We start from the raw sequence: 19984 nt of genomic DNA on the forward strand, positions 1-19984 counted from the left end.
ATTTTATGGATATTATAGTCACCTCCTCTCCTATCTTACGGCTAGTAATATTTTCTTCTTTACACATCATAGTATCGTTTGACTTATTACAAAAGCATCCATTACTATTGTTATTTTTAAAAACTTGGTCAACAAAATGAATCACTAAGGTGAGAATACCAAACAAAAAGAGAACGAGAGATATTTCTGCAGTGCTTTGAAAGGATGAAGTTCTCTCTCTCCCTACTTCCTTTGCCTCCTCTTTCCACCTACCTTTGCAGAAAGTCCTCAGTTTCTTTACCTCAATCTCTAACCTGTCCTTCCTTTCTCAGGTTAACTGAATACAGAATGCATGGCTAGTTTTTGGAGAAAACTTTGTTCTTGTCTTTGATATTTAAATTGGCAGATTTTAACGTCTTACACATACTTCTCAAAGACGAAGGGGTACCTCTCAACAGCCCCTCACTGGTGGTTCAGTGCCTTTTGCTCTGCCCCCTACCCTGTTTCCCCGGCCCTGCTCGTTTGCCTGAACCCATCTGCCCTGTCCCTGGGCAAAGGGAATTTCAACTTTGGCTGCATCTGTTCAGATGGCAAACGCGTCCCACACCACACCTCCCGTTCTCCTTCAGGTGGAATTTCTTTCTGGCATGGAGTGGGGACGCCTCCGTGAATTGAGGAAAAGTGGAGAGAAGTCAGGAGAACGTGGAGAAAGCAGACGAAGGGAGAGGGAGAAAAAGGTACAGGGCCGGAGATCGGCAGGTAATAGGACCACTCAGTAGCGGGAGGGAGAAGCGCGTGTAAAGCGACCAGACACCATGGGGACGAGGGGAGGAGAGCGAGCAGAAGAGGCGCGCCCAGGCTGACCGCCCAGGCAGTCAGCCCGGCATCGCAAGAGGCGAGCCCGGCCGGAGGGGTCCGCGGGCGGGGCGGGACGTGTGTAGCCAGGGCAGATCGGGGGTTTAGCGTGCCCCTGCCCACAGCCGCCCGAGATGAGCGAGGCCAGCCGGGTGTGCTCCGGCTACTACAGCCTCAACCGCAGCTTCGTGGAGCCCTTCCAGTGTCCCCGGCGCGGCGAGGGGGCCACCCTCATCTACTGCTGCGGCTTCGCCGACCTCAAGTACTGCTGCAGTGAGCCGGGCAGCTACTTCCCCTACAAGCACAGCTACATGTGGAGTCTCAGGTGGGTAGGCAGGGGGCTGGCGGCCAGGGGGCTGGGGAGGCGACGAGTCGTGCCACGACGGGAGGAGGGAGGTCGCCTGCGTCCTCGCGACCTGCTCGGATCCCTCCGGGGGGACAGGAGCCTCCGAGTGCTGATGAGGGCCCTGCAGAGAACCCAGCCATCCCCGTCCGGCGAGGGTCGGGCAGTGGCGCTAGAAGTGTGAATCCGCCGGGGACCCCGGGCGAGGCGCGCGCGGGAGGAGAGCGGGCTCTGCGCCCAGGGCGCAAGCAGGGCCGCCCGGCGGGAGCGGGCTACTCTTCACTCTCTCTCGCCGGCACCAGTCCGGGGCCTGCGGCTCTGCGGGCAGAGGAAGACAAGCACATAACTTAAGGAGGAGGTTTTAATTCTCTTTTTGATTTGTTTGGGCATTTGGTGCATTTGAATGGAAAAGGAGCTCCTTTGAGACTCAATGCGTTAACCAAAGATCAGAGTATTTTAAGTCTCTTTGCGGGTGAGAAGGAATTGGCTGTATCCTTTAAAGTATCAAGAAAGGGTGTGTGTGTGTGTGTGTGTGCATGTTTCGACGTGCACAGGCAACAGGGCTTTGTAATTTGCCCTCTCAGTTGATCTCACACTGACCCCCAAACAGAACTGGAGACCCACAGAGAGGAAGAGTTTTAGTTGCTGTGATTACACACTCCGTTGAACCTTGGCAGGACACCCCCTTTCTCAACACCTGAGCTCTTTGGCCAATGCTGGAAAGTGAAGAGACTTTCAAAGGTGGTGTCTTTCTTGCCTCTTTTTCCTATGATGGTAATTTAACGTATTCCAATTAGTATTTACACAGATATTTTCATTACGAGATGCTTTCCCCACCCCCCTCCACTCCAAAGGATTGCAGACTTAGAACCTGATTCTTTCATTTTGCCTGGAGAATGAATGGGGTGCCAGGGTTACAGGAAAGAACTGCCACCCCACCTCAAACTGTTACTGACAATTGAGCTTATGTCTAGGCTAACTCTGCTAAGTAAGAAGAGTATTAGTTCTCCCAATCTCCTACCATGGTCCAGACTTTAGCACACATGCCAAGTCTACAGCAAATGACTTTAAATGTTATTTCTTAGAGCAGTAAAGTCATTTTTTTTGCACACTGCAAGCTTCAAAAAAATCTCAAAAGGAGTGCCTACTTACCAACAAGTTCAACTAACAAAGTTGTATCATGCCAGAACAGGAAATGATGACAATTTATCCTTATTACTTGGGGAAGCAATTTGTATTGTGCTGGCATATTATCCGGCCTTTTGGAAAATAACATAGTAAGCTAGCTCTGAGTCTTTGGAGGTGTTAATAATGATGGCAGCACCTCCATGAGAGACTGGCAACTCTTAAGTCAAACTCAATTGGAAAACTGCCTGGGATTCTCAGGTCCCTGAATAGTTCCAAAGTGACAAGCAGCAGAGGATAGAAAACCTTCCTAAGGTTTATGAGGGCACAAAGGAATGAACAGCTTGCTGGGGTCTTCATTTAGCACTGACAATGCAGCTCAGTTCCTGGGAAATCTAAAAATCATTTCAACTGATGGCATCAGTTGGCAATGTTAAACCTGGGGTTCTATATGTATATGTATAGCTGATTCACTTTGCTATAAAGCAGACACTAGCACACCATTGTAAATCAATCATACGCCAATAAAGATGTTAAAAAAAAAAAAAACACCTGGGGCTCTTCCTTAGTTATTGAGCTCTGAGAACACAACAGGAAGGTAAAAATTCAGAACTTAATTTCCCTCATATTCTTTGCTCTCTCCCCTAATTTAAAATAGTCCAACTGTGAAAAATATCCCAGAAGTCATTAGCATTTGTTCTGAGATTCTGCAGCCACTGTAGAAAGGCACAGGTATGGTACTTCCAGGTGAATGAAGTTGCTAAGTAGGAGAATTCATTAATGTGACAGCAGCTACAGACCCTCTCTCAGGGACTGCAAAGCAAACTGCCCTATGGTGCTGTGAGGAAAGCATAATTCTCCCTTTTCTGTGTCTGGCCCACTCCCATCTCTTCTCCTCTTATAAATCCCTAACCTCTAAGGGTTTCCTTTGGAAACCTTCTTCAGGACCTAGGAAAATAATGTGTGTTGCACAGGGCTACGTTTGAGTTCAATAAGTTATTTGTTGAAATGAATATTTTAGGAGATTCCCAGAGCTCCATCTTTATCTAGAGTTTTGCATGCATAAAGCAACATTTCTATAAAGTGGAACTATGACATTGAAACAGTTTGTCAGGATTATGAAGAACATCCTTTTATAACAGAAAGAAGTGACATGCTTTGTTTTTGTTTTTCCTTCCAATCATGTGGCCTGGTTTTTAAACTGTACGTGTAAAGTCTGTAATACATACATTGAATTTAATTAAGTTGACAATTTTACTTTTAATTGACTAAATTATTTTTTCACTTTGAAGATGTTTTTAATAACTGGGCTCTCATTTCAGGAATCTTTCAAGATGTCTGGCCTCCTAGCTGCTTTGTGAAACAGATAATATTAATTAAGTGGATTATGCTCCCATGTGTCTGTGCAGTCCTAACCCTCCCTACACATATGATCTACAAAAGTCAGCTTTGGTGCAAACAAGCATGAAAGAGGAGTTGCCAGAGCCAGGGAGTCTACCCCTTGGAAGAGAGGGCATCAAGTGAGGGCAAACTCCAATTTAAATATGCAACTATATACTGACTCTAGCCAGAAAATTACCCAGTCTTCACTTCTGTGCAGGGCTAGGGGAACTGGGCTGATAGTAATTAACAAGCACAAGAATCTTTTGAAGTCTACCCCCATGTCTGGCTCAGGAGGCAATCTCTAAATTGCAAGGGGGCTTTATCTCATTAAATTAAGGATAAGTAGGATGAGCTTAGCCCCTCACTTTTAATTTTGTTCTTCATCCCAAAGCAGTGACACACCGAGCACCCCTGGTCAAATTCTCCCTTCCCTCACTTTCGGCATGTCACATGTGCGCCCTAATCTCTGGGAAATAGCAGAAGCTGAAAGGCAAGACAGGAAAATAATGAAGAAAAAGATCATTACTTTTCACTGATCATTTCAACGATAGTTACTTTTCAATGATGATTACTTTTCAATGACTACTAATGGATCAATCACCAGTCAATTATCATTTATTTCCATTTATGAAACATTAATTACAAACTAAATACTCTATTAAACACTTTTAATAAGTGTGCACATGACTATGGGAAAGTCAATAGAAGTATCTGCTCTTGAGCAGCTTAAAATCTAATTATATGTATTTACATACCCTCACAAACATATTGCTCATGAAGGTAAAGTACATATGTTTGCATATTAGTCTTGCAAGATAATTTTCTTTTTTCCAAACTTCTTTTCCCATTTAAAAATAAGTTCACAGGTTTGTGAAAATTATATTATTTCTCAAGTGATTAGACTTATAGATAACTGTATCAGAAGGAATTGTTACAAATTTAGTGCAAATATCATATTTACACTGCATTTTTAGAGAAAAGTACAAGGGTTTCTTCCTAAATGCTAGAAGCCATTGGTGTTATGCTCTTTTAGAAAGGAAAAATTCAGATTGAACATGAACTTTATATAAATTTCATAAACATTGCTTTCCTTTAATTAAACTTTCTTCTCCTCTCTTGTAATGGTTGTGGTTTTGTATATTAATACATGATAACTCCCATACATGTCTCCAAAATAAAAGTTCTACACTTCTGGTAAACATTTGTTTCACTGTTTTTGCAGAGGTAGATATCTTTCTATTCATCTTTTATTGGTGAACCTAATCTTTCCTCCTAAAATATATTAATAATAGATGTTTATCTGATAGAAATGTTTTTGAACCATCCCTAGAGAATTATGTGATCTTTTACTGTAATATGAATTCACATGGTATTCTATACCAATATTAACATATAAATGTATAGAGAAATATCATAAGAATTTGATGGTAGAAAAAGGTGAGCCATAGATTTCAATCATATACTGTTTATAATAAAACATAATTTGGTATGAATGACTGAAGCAAGTATTAACAATATTTAAACCTTTATTTGCAAACCAGTTTGTGTGACAGTCACAGTGTTTTTTCTGTTTTCCTCAGCATTGGCGCTCTGATTGGACTGGGAATTGCTGCCCTTGTTTTACTTGCCTTTGTCATCAGCGTCTGTGTTCTTTGCTACTTATTTCTGTATACAAAGCCTCAAAGATTAGACACTGGCCTTAAACTTCAACACCTAGAGGCTACTTCCACTAAAGAAGGTAATCAGTAACTGTTATTTGTAACCAATTACCTGTACTCTGTTCAAAATAATAACCTGTGCCTGGGTGACAGATCATTCTGTTAGCAATGAATGCTTTTTAAAAATTCAGTTTATTATATGTCTTTATAAAAATTCACGTTAACTTAGGTCTTAATGATGAAATACCTTAGAGGGATTGTGCCCAAGGAAAAATAGTGGCAGGATGTAAATATTCTCATGAAAAAATAGTACACTGATCCAGTCAATCCACTTTATTTATGTGTCTCTCAGTTTTAAAGGCTGTATCCTCTTGGAATTTTTAAATTTTGTTTTTGATGGAGCCAAAGAAGTCAAATAGACAGAGGAACAAAATATCCGATAATTAATTGTCAGTGTTGCATTGCTCTAGATTGGTTAGTCAGTAGTCAGTTAGGCGTTACCTATGTGCCTATGGTGTGCAGAATTCAGAGGAGGTGTATTAAGTAATTCAGAGTCCTATAAAAGAAACTAAAAAATAAATAGAAGTCAGTCTTTATTCTTGAATAGATCACAAACTAGTTACGCTATACAGGTATGTGTATGTGTGTGTTTGTGTGTGTAGTGCAGCTCTAAAGTAGAAATGTTTATGTAAGGTTTTCAGAACTGAGTCTCTTTGTTATCTTAATTATAATGTGCTACACATACTACTCATTATCATTATGAAACAGAAAGAACTGTTAAATTTTTTGTGAATATAAATTTCTATTAGTGTATTTTAAAAGTAGTGATCATGAATTTTATTTAGATATACATATTTTGAATATATTTTTAATAAAAATTTAGAATCTCTATATTACAGATATATATGTTTAGAATAAGACACAGGTGCTCACTAACTTCTATTTAAAAAGAAAGTGAAAAACTTTCTTCCAAAAAATTTAGAAAATTTCCTTCCCATATGCTCCATTTTAGCTGAATCCAGAAACATGTTTATCGAGTACATGCTCTGCGATCTTCTCAAATATACCAGCACCGCGTGATTACTTTAGCTCTAGTTTTCTTCTCTGTAGAGATCTCAGAGGGTGCCCTGTATCACAAAGCAAGAAGCCAAGATCCCTTTGGATTTCTTTTTCTGAAGTACTGTTTGGAGATTACATGGCCAAATTGACCAGTTGTTAGCTGAATTTAGTCTGATGGCTTAGACTCTGTTTCTCCACAGGCAAAATGAAGCAGTGGATTAGTGATGATCAAATAATCAAAAAGTAAAATCAATTTTTGTCTCAATTGCTTAGATAATTTAAAGTATCAGTTCTTAAATTTTATTGTGTGTAAGAATCACTTAGGGAGTTTGTTAAAACCACGAACTCCAGACTCTGCATTTTAAAACAAATAGCTCCTCTTCCTGCCCTGCCCTTGCTCCCCTGCTGTCTACTCTCCACAGAGAAGCCAGAGTGAGCCTGGTAAAACCTAAGTCAGGTCAGGTCACTACTCTGGTCAAAACCCTAATTGCTTCCCACCTTTCAACAGATATGGAGTCCTAAATGTGAACTATGGGGGCTTTTGTGGTCTGCCCTTTACACCTTTATTTCTAGCATCTTATGCCCAGCCACCTTGGCCTCTTTGCTGTTCCTTGAAATTCCTGCCTCAGGGCCTTTGCACATGCTGTGCCCATTGTCTGGAATGCTTTCCCCTCACTTTCACTTTCTTTAAATCTTTACTAAAAGTCACCTTCCCAGGGAGTTCTTCCCTGGTCACTCAATCTGCATCTTTAACTTCAACATTTCATGCCTTCTTCCTGCTTTACTTTTCTCCTAAGCACTTACCACTAATCAACTATATATTTTACTTACCTGTTGTCCAGTTTTTCTCTACTCCAACTAGAAAGTAAGTTCCAGGAAAGTAGAAATTTTTTTCTTGTTTGCTCACTACTGTTTCTCTAGTGCTTAGAACACAACAAATGTTTGTTGAATGAATTGAATGAAGTAGCACTGCACCTCTGTCGTAGGTGATCAAAGGAGCATGTTTATTGTCACCATTACAGTCATCAAACATTCACTGAGTGCCTCTTCTATACAATGCAGTGTGCTAAATAAAAATTGATTATTTTTCCTGATATTTTTCCTGATCTATCTCAGGGACTGCTCCAGAATTTTATTTCAAGCTGGATCTGAGAGCCCAGCAACAGAATTAGTTGGCTTGTTGACTCAAGTCTTTGTAGTCTTATGGCTCTTTAGCTAAGGAGATCCATTAGTGCACTTCCTGTGTAGTTAGTTGAGGCTACTTTCTTACAATGAAATATCCCCACTCTGGCCCTCTGAAAAACATTATGTTTATCAAGTCAGCAAATTAATTCAATACACCTTTCCTGAGTGCTTACTCTTGGTAAGGCAGAATTTTATATGATCATTGCCTTCTGCTGCTTTCAAATTAGATGATTTTGGGCCCTTTGGTTGACATTAACCAAATAAGACATAGTGGAGAGCAGAAAACAAAATAGGTAATCCAAATGTCACCTGGAATAGGAAGAGAAAATGGTTCATATTTGAAAGCGACCCTTCAAAGTGATAATTAAAAAACATTGCTGTGCCTATTGTTAAATATGCATGTTTCATTTCAGTGATTCTTCCACCTAGGGATAAATGTCAATGTTCTAGCTAGTGAGAAAACAAGGCTTTATTCCACTTAAGGAATGCCTTAAAGGTTAGGAACATAATATTATGTTTGTGTAATAATTAAGCAAGTAAAATTACATTGGAGGAAAATTGGTTTCACCAGTTATCACTCCTTTCTTTGAAAACTATCTGTTCTTAAGAGTCAGCCTCCCATTATTTTAGATTAGTTTTTAGAATTGAGACTTTTTTCATTATAGGCAATTTGAATGGCCTAAAGGGAAACGTGCTTTTGTGCACATACTAAAACTGACTTAAGGCACTGGACTTTTTTGTTTCTGTAAATGACAGTAGCATTAAAGAAGAAACAACAGGCCCCAAACGGAGCCCTTTGTGCTAAGCCCCACATCAGCAAACCAAAACCTTACCTCACTGCAGTTTCAGCGTCTCCCAGGAGTGAAATTTTAAACCTATTCGTCTGGAATTTCCTGATCAACACTAGTACGGTAATCTTCAGGATAGACCCCTGCCCCTCCCCTAAAGGAAGGTGACCTGCCTGAAAAAAATCTTTTCTTTTGTTTATGACTTCCTTGTCCTATCCCCTTCTGCCTATAAGACTCTTCATTTCCTACATCTTCTCAGAGCCGCTTTCTACCTGTTAGATGGGATGCTGTCCAATTCACAAGTCCTTGGATAAAGCCAACTAGGTCTTCAAATTCACTCAGCTGAATTTTGTTTTTTTAACAATAGTCTAAGTCTAAAATAGTCTAATCTTAGACTATTTTGCCAAGATTTTTCTTTCATGTACCTTTATTCTATTGGGGTTCATTATTTTTAATGTATACAATTTAAGACTTTATACATTTTGAATTGATCCTGAAAATAGCAGGTCTCTGGTAGTGCCTGTAGAGTTTAATTGGGCTACGTCCAGGGCTCACTTTGTACAGAGGTTCTATTGCTAAGCAATTGATTGGTCTTTACATTGTGTTCCATAATCATTTTCTTTCTTTTTAACTTTTGTGTTTTGAGTTACACCTGTATCAAATGCCAATGTTTAAAAGAATACCATGGTTTGTAAATTGTACTGTATTGGACAAACAGTTCTGAGCAGAAGATGGCTGTGTGAAGGGCATCTTTCTGAGTAGACACTCCTGGGGCGAGGGCTCATTTCATAAGACGTGGAAGAATTAAGGGTTAATGGGGGAGCAATTAAAGGGATGAATGTCTTAGATCCCTGCTTCCCAAACTTTTCCACTGGAGAATCCTTAAAGGTAGATAAGAAAGGAATGTGTACCTCCAGGATTCCAAGGGTTAGAATGGAAAGCCCTGGCTTGTGAGCTTTAAACCATGTGAGGTTGCCCATTGTATTTTTTAAATTATGGGAATTTTTAATTTGATTGCTAATATAATGACTTGTTTTACTCTAATAATAACATTATATCCTTTCCATTTCTGAGTAAAACTGATGCTCCAAGAAGATAAAATATATTCATCCTGCGGTTTTGAGTATCCATTCACACCCTAGGGTTGTGGAGAGGGGTGGAGAATCGATAGGGTTCTTAGAAGCAGTGTTTTTTGATGAAAATGAGAAGGGCAGAGAGTAGAGCTGCTTGACACAAATAAAATAATATTGTTGTATGGCAATAATAGACAACTCCAATTATCTATTATTTGGTAGTCTCTTTTGTAAAGGCAGGCAATATAAATGGAAAAGGGTAAGCAAATCAGCAGTAAGGCACAGGTTGTCTAGGAGAAAAGCATAAATTATATATAGAATACTGAGAAAGCAAGCAAATTTGACGATTGTGTATACAATTGTTTGTTCTGCCTGTGAGCAAAATGGGACTTGGACTGTTCAGAATAGACTACTATATTTCTTCTTAAAAGACACCCTTATACCCCTGGAAAGAAAACCTTTCCCTTAATTCACTTTCATTTTAGGAAAATTAGAAAATATAGAAAAACAAATAAACAAATAACTTCATCCATGATCCCACCACACAGAGATAACAGATATTAACACCACGGTGAATATCCTTCATGGATTTTTTTCTATGTATCTATAGATACATGTATATATAACAAAATGGGGGAAAAATGAATCCTATAACAGCTTTTCTTTTTTCACTGAACAACGACATCATCGTTTGCCAATAAATAAACACCACTTTTAATGATTACATTTTATTACTTGATGGAGTGCTATGAATTTTTATTCTTTTATTTTGACATAGTTCACACTTCCAGAAAAGTTGCAAGAAAAGTATAGAAAAGGTTGTATACCTTTTCCCAGATTTACTAATTGTTAATATTTTACCTCACTTTTTTCAAAATTGACTTTCTTTTGATGTATATATTCTGAACCATTTGAAAATAATTTGCAGATATCATGCTTTTTAACCATAAATATTTCAGTATGTGTTTCTTAGGAACAAGGATTTTTTTTCCCTACATAATTACAGTACATTTATCAAAGTCAGGAAATGTAACAGTGATATAGTAATATTATCTAATCTGCAGTTCATATTAAAATTTTCCAGTGTCCTTAAATAGCTATTTTTTTCTTATCTACGATCTAGTCCAGTTACATCTTGTAATTAGTTATCATATTTCTTTAGTCTTTTGTTTTTGTTTTTTGAAACTTATTTTTATTTTAAATCATCCTTTTACCTTTCTTTTTTTCAATTGAAGTATAGTTGATTTACAATGTTGTGTTAGTTTCTGGCTGTACAGCAAAGTGAGTCAGATATATATATATATATATATATATATATATATATATATATATGAATGTACAAAGTCACTATTTTTCCTTTTGCCATTACTAAGTAATTTGTTGGGAGGTGTGAAAAAAATCCTGTTCCTCCTCCAACTTTCACACACCCATTGATGGTTCTTTTTTTTTTTTTTTTTTTTTGCGGTACATGGGCCTCTCACTGTTGTGGTCTCTCCAGTTGCAGAGCACAGGCTCCGGACGCGCAGGCTCAGTGGCCATGGCTCACGGGCCCAGCCGCTCCGCAGCATGTGGGATCCTCCCGGACCGGGGCACGAACCCACGTCCCCTGCATCGTCAGGCGGACTCTCAACCACTGCGCCACCAGGGAAGCCCCCCATTGATGGTTCTTGACTGAATGTTTTCATTCAAAATTTCAAGATAATTTTAGAATTATTATTATGATAGCTATGAAATGGTGATTTTCTAACCTCATCATTCCTTCTGTGTTTATTAGTTGTTATTCTATACTATTCTATTCTATTTTATTCTATTCTATTCTATACTACAAGGAAGAGCTTTCCCTTTCCCCCATTTACCTATTAATTAATTTATTAATATCAGTATGGACTCGGATTCTTTATTCTAAAATAGTCTATTACTATCATCATTTATTCTGATCCTTAAATTATCTCAGATTTGGCCTGTGGGAGCCCCTTTAAATTGGGTCCTATATCCTTTTGAAATATGTCCATCATTTTTTGAGCATTTTTTTTTGCTGTCACAAAATGTTCTTGAGCAGCCTGTGCTTTTCCTGTTCCAGTCCTGAAATCTGCCATTTTTCCAAGAAGTCTCCAAGAAGTTGCCCTTTTAGTTGGAATGGTGTTTAGAAACCAGTCTGGGTATATCATATTTTATTAAATTATTGACTTTGAACTAGCTTCCATTTTCTCTATTACACACAAGCATTGAACATTGAAGTATTTTCCTAGCATAAATCCCTAGGAATGGAATTGCTGACCAAAGATTTGGTACATATAAAAGTCTTTGGATACAAATTGCTAACTGTCCTCCAGAAAAGTACTATTTCATGAGTATTTTTATTTCAAAAGATATGTATCTTACTAATTTCACTGAGGGAAACAATACGGTGTTTTATTTTAAATTTATCTAATTAGGAGCAAGGGTGGACATTTTTATATTTATTTGTCATTGTCTTTGTGGTATATTGTTGCTCATATCTTTTACACATTTTTCTGTGGGGGTGTTCATTTTTCATTGCTTTATAGGAACTTTCCATACAGTAACTAAATTCTTTTTCACATATATTGCAAGTATTTTTCATAGTTGTTTCCTTTTTAATTTTATGTGACAATTTTTCAACTGTAGAAGTTTCTCCTTTTGTGATTTCTTCCTTTAATTTCATACTTAGAAAGTTCTTACCTCACTCTAAGATATAAAGATATTCACCTATATTTTCTTCTAATACAATACATACATTCATTTGTTTTTTAACATTTAAATCTTTAGTAATCCTGGAATTAAAATTTTTGTATAAAGTGTGAGGTAGGGATCTGTCTTTATTTTTATTTTACAAATAATGAGCCAATTGTCTAAATATTTATCAGGAAATCTATCCTTTTTTTTTTGCCAATTTAAAATGTCACCTTTGTCATAAACTAAATTCTTATATATACTGGGATCTGTTTTTAGACTTTCTGTTCTATTAAATTTATCAGTCTGTTTATTCTTAAGCCAATAATATACTTTAAAAATTATTGTAGCTATATAATTTATTTTAATATCTAATTAGGGAAGACTTTCTCTTCCTTCCCGTTATGCTGCTTTTTCAAAGTTTCTTAGCTACTCTTGTTTCAGTATTCTAGATAAACTTCTGAATCACACTGTCAAATTTTTAAAAGTCAAGTGGCATTTTGATGGGTTTTGTACTAAATTTATAGATAACTGTGGGAGCTATTTTTCTTAGTAGCCTTAACATTGCTTCAACCAAATTCTACTCAAAACATTTATTAATTACGCTGCCACATTATTTTTAAATGCCATTCTTTATTTCAGAGAGGCTTTAAAAACTCACTGAGATCTTAGTAGAAGATGGGGTAATTTGAATTCAATGGCAGAAAAGGTCACTTGTGTCTCCTAAAAGGGCCTTTCTACTGAAAATAATGAGTCTGGAATTTCCTACAACTCTTTTTGTTTCTAGAATGTAGAAAACCAAATTGGTCAGCAGAGCTCCTGCTACTTTTAGCATTTGTGAGTCCTCCTCAGGGAGCAGGGTTAGGCAATGCTGGCTGATACTGGAACCAAAAAGCAAAATAGAAGCCAGTCTTTCATTGTGAAAATTCATTTAAAGGATTTAAAATATCAGCTAAATTCCTTTGTGAGCTATGTCAGTCATCTATAGTTGAATTTAACAATGAAGAAAAGAAAAAAACTGTCCAATTGTGGAAAAAATAGGGTAGGAAAAACATTTCTGGAGAGAACTGCCTTCATTCCTTGATGGATGGGCAAAGCAAAAGGGCAAGTCTAAGATTCTAACTTTCGTAATGAATTTTTAACTGTATTTACACGAGATACCTGTGTATCCTCAAGGGGAAGGCAGGGCATTGAAGAAGGGAGAAGTCAATAGGTCAGGAGGTCAGTAGGCAAGTTTTGCTCACTTCACCATTTACCTCAGATCCAGTTCTTTGCATCGTATTAAATTTAAAGGGAAAATGTCCCCTAGTAAATAAAGAACACTTTTAGGGTGCAAATTTAAGATTGCTTGTTTCCACTAGAAAGAAATGCAGGATGAGTGGGATGTGTAGATTTCTACTAAATACTAAAGTGAGCCAGCGGATTAGTCATTGAAGCTGCTGTTGGGCAGCAGATGGGTAATGCAGAAGCTAGAAGGACACAGGCAGATAATGGCAGAAAAGCTTAATTACCGCTCTGCCACATAGCCAGGAGATGAGACCTGCAGAGGGCCCAGCATTCTTTTGATATTTTGAAATGGCAGGTAAGAGCAGAGTTCATAGAAGACTTATAGGATAAATGGATCCCTGAGGAATGCTTTTGAAAATGAATGTAAAATTTAACTATTATAGAAAAAATATATTGGCCTAGTTTGTGATGAGGATAGGTGGATTTTGTTTGATGAATTTGATTTAAATGGTGAATTTGATTTGCTTGATGAATTGCATTTAAATTTTGGCAAAGGCCAGAGCTTTAAGTTAAACGCCAGGCTGAGAGATATAGGATTAAAGGAAGGTTGAGATTTACATATGATGACCAGACTGAAGAAAAGAATAAAAATGGGACACTAGCAGCAGAAAGAGCAACTAATGTCAACCCAGGAAAGCACAGTGATGTTGGATCTTTCCAGTCTGCACTCAGGTAAAGAAAAAGGAGCAATTAAATTTTAAAAACCCTTTAAATGTAACAAATCCCTTAAGAGCTCAATGGTATAACAGATTTTTTGTTTAAAATTTAATCCATGTTGTAACCTCATGACAGAAGAGGCAGCTGGTTTTATCTCTACTCTGTTGGTTAAGAAATTAGTTTCTATTTATTAAAGGAAAACTAGGAAAAGATGAGGTTGCTGAAACTTTTCCTCTTCTCTCTTTTAAAGTCATTCCAAAGGGATGCAGTTAGCTGGACTCTGATATCACTACAGCACAGCCCACTTACAGCAGTTGTTTTTTCCATAATATGCCCAATTATTCTAACTTACCGGAGGGATATACATCGAAAGCACGTTTGGACTTTTATAAGCTGCAGGAAGAGAGGGAACACCAGGGTGTTGACTTGCTAATCAAAGCTCCTGCTTCAAATGGTGTCAGTATGGTGTTTATATCAAATCTTTTCTTGTTCCTGAAGCAAATCAGTTTGGCTAGGGGAACTGCATTAAGAAGCCAATCTAAGAAATGATCTTTGTACCTGCACTGGTTGGAAGGATCCAGTAGTCAAGGAAATAATGAATCAGGGCTGGGGAATGGGGGGTTTTACAAGTCCTAGATGAAGGAAAATCTATTGATAGAATACTGGAATGTATTTTGCAAGCCTTTAAATCTCAGAGGGCAGTAGACAGGTTAAACTCTTTCAGTTGTTTCCAGAAAAATGCATAATGGAAACCAGAGCTGTCAGAATGGAGATGGCTTAAGAGAGAACCCCAGACTAAGGGGTTCTTAGAGAGAACCCCAAAATAAGTGAGGAAATGATTTCCTGAGTTTAACTCCCATAAAAAGAAAAAAACCCTGTATGTGACAAGGTAGAAAAACCACCTTGAAAGTCTCACTAGAATATTATGAATTTAAGTAAGTAAAAAGCTTAGGAAACATGAAGGACTTGAATTAATCAAATGTTACAGTCTTCAGACTTCCAGGACTTCGAATAAAAGGTTAAAATTTTAGATGTTTAAAAAAATGCTAGAGGGGCAAGATAGGGGAAGAGGATTAAGAGGCACAAACTATTAGGTATAAAATAAATAAGCTACAAGGATATATTGTACAGCATAGGGAATATAGCTAATATTTATAACTTTAAATGGAGTATAATCTATAAAAATATTGAATCACTATGTTGTATGCCTAAAACTAATATGATATAAATCAACCATACTTCAATAAAAAAGAAAAGAAATGCTTATATAAGATACAAATTCTGCCCAGATAATATGAAACTAATTTACATCTTAAATTCTTGGTCTTTTACCTTTATCTGCTGTGATACCGGAGAGTACAAACGATACTGAACCAATAAAAATAAGCCTACAAACATTTTGTTTTTCAAATATTACAAATGTTATATAAGGAAAATAGTTTCAAGTGTCTCTCTCTCTCTCTCTCTCTCTCTCTCTCTCTCTCTCTATATATATATATATATATACCCCATTACTTAAGTATTTAGTAGTTAAATTTGAATCCATATATCTTTTAAAGTCTACTTTGCAAATAACAGTCAAGAATTTATCAGTTCATCAAATTTTCATGCTAGCTTTCCCTACTACATTTATCTTAAACAATTTTTCTTGCTGACTGGGCAAAGAGCTACTTGCCAGGCTAGAAAATGTGCCTACAACAAATTAACTTTTTGTTGTTTTCATTTAAAAATCAAATTATATAGTCAAAACATTATGATTGGATGTTTAGAAGTAGAACATTAATTTAACACCAAAAGAGTTCAGAAGTAATGAAATAAAGCCATATATTGTACCACTCTAGGCCCTACATTTTAAAATTATGATACTTTTAATATTAGCCCAGAGAATAACACCACACATGTTTCAGGCCTATGGGCAAGATCTGGGAGCTGTAGTGAGACATCATCCTTCAAAACTTATCAATAATATTGCTCCTTTGAGTGTTGATCTATGAAAACCACCCATAGCGAAGGATGTCCTCAGTGACTCTAGAAAGCAGTCTATACAATTACTTATAAGTGTGCAAAGCCAGGCAGTATGAACACACTTAAAGGTGAGGCTTAGACTTATCTAAAGAAAAAAAGTGAAAAAGTCATATAAGAAGAGACTAGATGGCAAAAAAGTAGAGGAAAGCTACTTCTAATAGTGAAACCTCTTGGCTAGTGAGTCCCCCTTCCCCTTAGTTAGGTTTGGAGCAGATTTTCCAAAACCTAAAGGACAGATAAGAGTTTTTCAAGCAAAGATTAGAGAGTTAGGGATATCAGGCAGCTGGAAGTATGCAAAGGCTTGGGGCAGAGAGAGAGAAAGAGAGCAGGGCAAGTCTGGGGAGCCTGTCAGTCAGTATTTCTGTATGTCTGAAATGCCAAGTACCAGGAAGGGAATTGGGTGAGCTGAGCCGGGAGAGGGAAGTAGGGCTGATCCTCAGCCTAACCAAGAAATTAAGATTTGATCCTAAAGAATTTTAAGCAGAGAGAAGCTGACAGTAAATGCTCTGAGGAAACATTATGAAAGTATTAACTATTATTGTATTGCTGATAGTTTTGCATCTTTTCTCACTTAACATTGTATTCTGAGCATTTTCAATGTAAATAAAAATTTCTTAGAAATCACTTTTTCAGATTAAATGGCTGCATCATACTTATGCATGATAATTTAGCAATTTCCCTATTATAAATTTAGGGTACTTACATTTTTTTGGTATTGAAAAGAATCAGTGAATATCTTTATATATAAGTTTTAGAGCTCATCTCTAATGGTTTCCTTGGGAACTTCATGCTAAAATCACAAGGTAGGAACATTCCAGACTTAAAAATAAATGTACCAGTTTACACTCCCATCATGCCATCCCACTGGCCCTGCTTTCTAGGGCCAAGCAGGACATCCCCCACTATGGGTTGATTTCATAGACCAACACTCAAAGGGGTAATATTATTGATAAGTTTTGAAGGATGACATCTCACTACAGCTCCTAGATCTTGCTCATAGGCCTGAAACATGCATGGCATTATTCTCTGGGCTAATATTAAAAGTATCTTGTTTAAAATGTGGAGCCTTGAGTGGTACGATATATGGCTTTATTTCTTTTCTTCTGAATTTTTGTGACGGTAAAATAAATTACTTAAATTACTCTTGGCCAAGAAAGATTTTACCTGTTCCTAATTGAGACATGAAAAATGGTAATCACCTTTTGAATTTACATTTCTTTCTGACTAGCAAGATTGGAGATTCAGTAGATCTTTTGCCCATCTCTTTACTGATTAAGAGGTGTTAATGTCTTACATATTGATATGTAAATTCTGGTTATATGTTAGACATGAATCATGTGTTCTAAACATTTCTTCCCAGTTGGCTTTCAATCTTGTCTTTTGCAATCTACAACTTTAAAGTTTTTACTATGTCACACTTTCAATCATATCATTTCACTCAACAAATTTATTGAACATTAGCTATGTACAATGCAATTCTGCATCATCAATGAAAAATATAGTAAAAGATCTCTGGCATGTGGTACTTACATTTTAGTGAGAGGAGATAGATAATAAACATAATAAAAAGGTAAATTATATTAGAAAATAAATGCTATGGGAAAAACTGGAGAGCAAAGGGATTGGGGATGGGGTGGGGGGAATGTAGGTTGCAATTTTAAATACAGTGTTTAGGTCCCATTGAAAAGGTGACTTCTGAGCAAGGACTGGAAATTAGGGAGTTACCCTGCAGACAATCTGGGGGAAGAGCATGCCAGACAGAGTGAACAGACAGTGCAAAGGCCCTGTGACTGGAACATGCCTGAAATGTTTGATCAAAGAGGTTGGAGTGAATGAGAGGATGAAGTAGAAAAAGATGAAGTCAGGGAGATTAATGGTGTGTGTGTGTGTGTGTGTGTGGACATGTAGGCCATTATAAAGACTTGGGTGAGATGGAGGGTTCTTTGCAGAGGACACGCTTTGACTTATGTTTCAAAGGATCACGCTGAGCGTTGTGCTGAAAATAGAACAGTGGTAGCAGTGAAGGTGGTCTGATTTTGGATGTGTTTTAAAAAATGTAGTCAACAGGATATCAGATTTGGTGGTGGGGTTGAGAGAAGAGGAACCAAGGCTGACGGAGGTTTTTGTCCTGAGCAACTGAACACATGGAAGTTGCCGGCAATTGAGAAGAGGAAGACTGTAAGTGGATTGGGCTCTTTTTTTTTTTTTTTTTTTCCCCTGGGAATGATCCAAATATCAGTTTTGGACTAAGTTGGAGATGTCTGCTAGATATCCAAGTGGAGATGGCAACTAGGAAGTTGAGTCTGGAGTTCAGGAGAGGTGGGGGTTAGAGATACATATCTGGGAGTCATCAGCAGAGATGGTTTTAAATTGTGGGACTAATGAGAGTAATTAGGCAGTGACACAGTGACAGGAACCAATGGCTGAGTCCTCAGGCCCTCCTCAGCCTAAGATGCTTGGGAGAGGAAAAGGGACCAACAAGAAAGATGGAAAAGGAGCAATGGTGACACAGGAGCGAGTCAAGGAAGGGTGGCATCTGGGAAGCCAAGAAAGAAAATGATGTTGATAGGTCAAATAAGATGTGGCTTGTGAGCTGAACTGTGGGTTTAGCAACAGGGGGTTATTAGTAACATCTGTGATTTCTTGCACTGCTTTTACATAATTATAAAATTATTTAAATATATTTAAATTTGTATATATTGGTAAAATATATAACATTATTTTCACACTTAATTTTTCTAACATCATTCATTGATTAATAATCCATTTCTTTGTTATGAGCTTGTTAGTCTAACTTCTGATGAACAAATATCCACATTTCTCTACCCTTGTGCATTTTGAAATCATTTATATAGAACGAGTGAATGGGATTGTGGGATAAACATGCTCTTTTTAAATGTTACATCTCAACTGATTATAATGGCAAAGCCTTAAGATTGTTGTAAATTATTATGATCGATTTTAGTTTTGTTCCCTTTATGCATAAGGACAGTCACACTTTTATTAAGCAACCCAGAAATTGTTACCTTCTGATCAAATGCGTAGTTTCCTCCGTGGAAGTGTGGAGAAAGAAAGGTAAGCATGGAAACAAAATCCTTACTTCTGTTACTGAGTATTTCCCTGATTTGACTTTTAGGAGAAAATGCTCAAAAACAACTTTGAAATGATTCAATTCTCACTCATCCATAATGTCTTTAGGACATATTTCCAACATTCCTAAAAAGTTAATTTTTTTAAGGACAAATTTTAAAGTAAGATTTGATGTCATAATTTCAAATAATTATTTCATTTTGTTTTGTGTATTTGCAGGCAGCTCAAATAGAAAAACCAAAGCCCCCAGTTCAAATTCAACAAATGAAACGTTCTATGAAGCTGATGATATAATTCAAGAAAAAACAATGGATATGACACAAATCAACACTGCTTACTGTTAAATATCCTGTGTTGTAAAAGCTCACTGGAGAGATGGAGCAACAAAAATAAAGAGTTCACTTCAAATACAGTTCGTAATAATACTTTTCAAAAACCACGCACAAAGCAAGACACAGCTGCAGTTTTGATCATTCAATTAATTTATTAAACACCCACTAAGGTTTCTGATAGATTTCCATGTGCATAAGTTTACTTTTATTTGCTAATTAAGATGTTTCTACATTATATGAAATTATGTTAATACTTCAGGAGAAATTATAGAATTTATCAATAACAAGATAAGCACACCTATGTCAGTGAAGAACAATGAGAAGTTTATGACACATTACCAGCGTTTCACAAGTTTCTCACACTTCGAGGCAGTCATTTTTATAAGAGATGGTACTAGATAGGTAAATCTCAGGGGGTGGCCTTATGAACGAGAAGTGGCGTGTTCTTAAGTCT

At 37.2% G+C, this 19984-nt stretch overlaps 1 protein-coding gene across 1 annotated transcript; it reads left to right on the forward strand.

The window, feature by feature from the left end:
* Positions 1-968: 968 nt before the first annotated feature.
* Positions 969-19542, forward strand: SHISAL2B (shisa like 2B). The gene is made up of 3 exons (XM_060092938.1): positions 969-1159; positions 5266-5423; positions 19418-19542. The coding sequence occupies exons 1-3, from the start codon at positions 969-971 to the stop codon at positions 19540-19542; spliced, it is 474 nt and encodes a 157-aa protein (XP_059948921.1).
* The last annotated feature ends 442 nt before the right edge of the window (positions 19543-19984 follow it).

Source organism: Mesoplodon densirostris, chromosome 3 (genome assembly GCF_025265405.1).
Source record: "Mesoplodon densirostris isolate mMesDen1 chromosome 3, mMesDen1 primary haplotype, whole genome shotgun sequence".
Classification (NCBI taxonomy): Eukaryota; Metazoa; Chordata; class Mammalia; order Artiodactyla; family Ziphiidae; genus Mesoplodon; species Mesoplodon densirostris.

Bases quoted from the DNA above. Each gene is read 5' to 3' on its own strand.
- SHISAL2B (XM_060092938.1), top strand. From the start codon at position 969: ATGAGCGAGGCCAGCCGGGTGTGCTCCGGCTACTACAGCCTCAACCGC. The intron at 1,160-5,265 runs GTGGGTAGGCAG...TGTTTTCCTCAG, and splicing joins AGCTACATGTGGAGTCTCAG to CATTGGCGCTCTGATTGGAC. The intron at 5,424-19,417 runs GTAATCAGTAAC...GTGTATTTGCAG, and splicing joins GGCTACTTCCACTAAAGAAG to GCAGCTCAAATAGAAAAACC.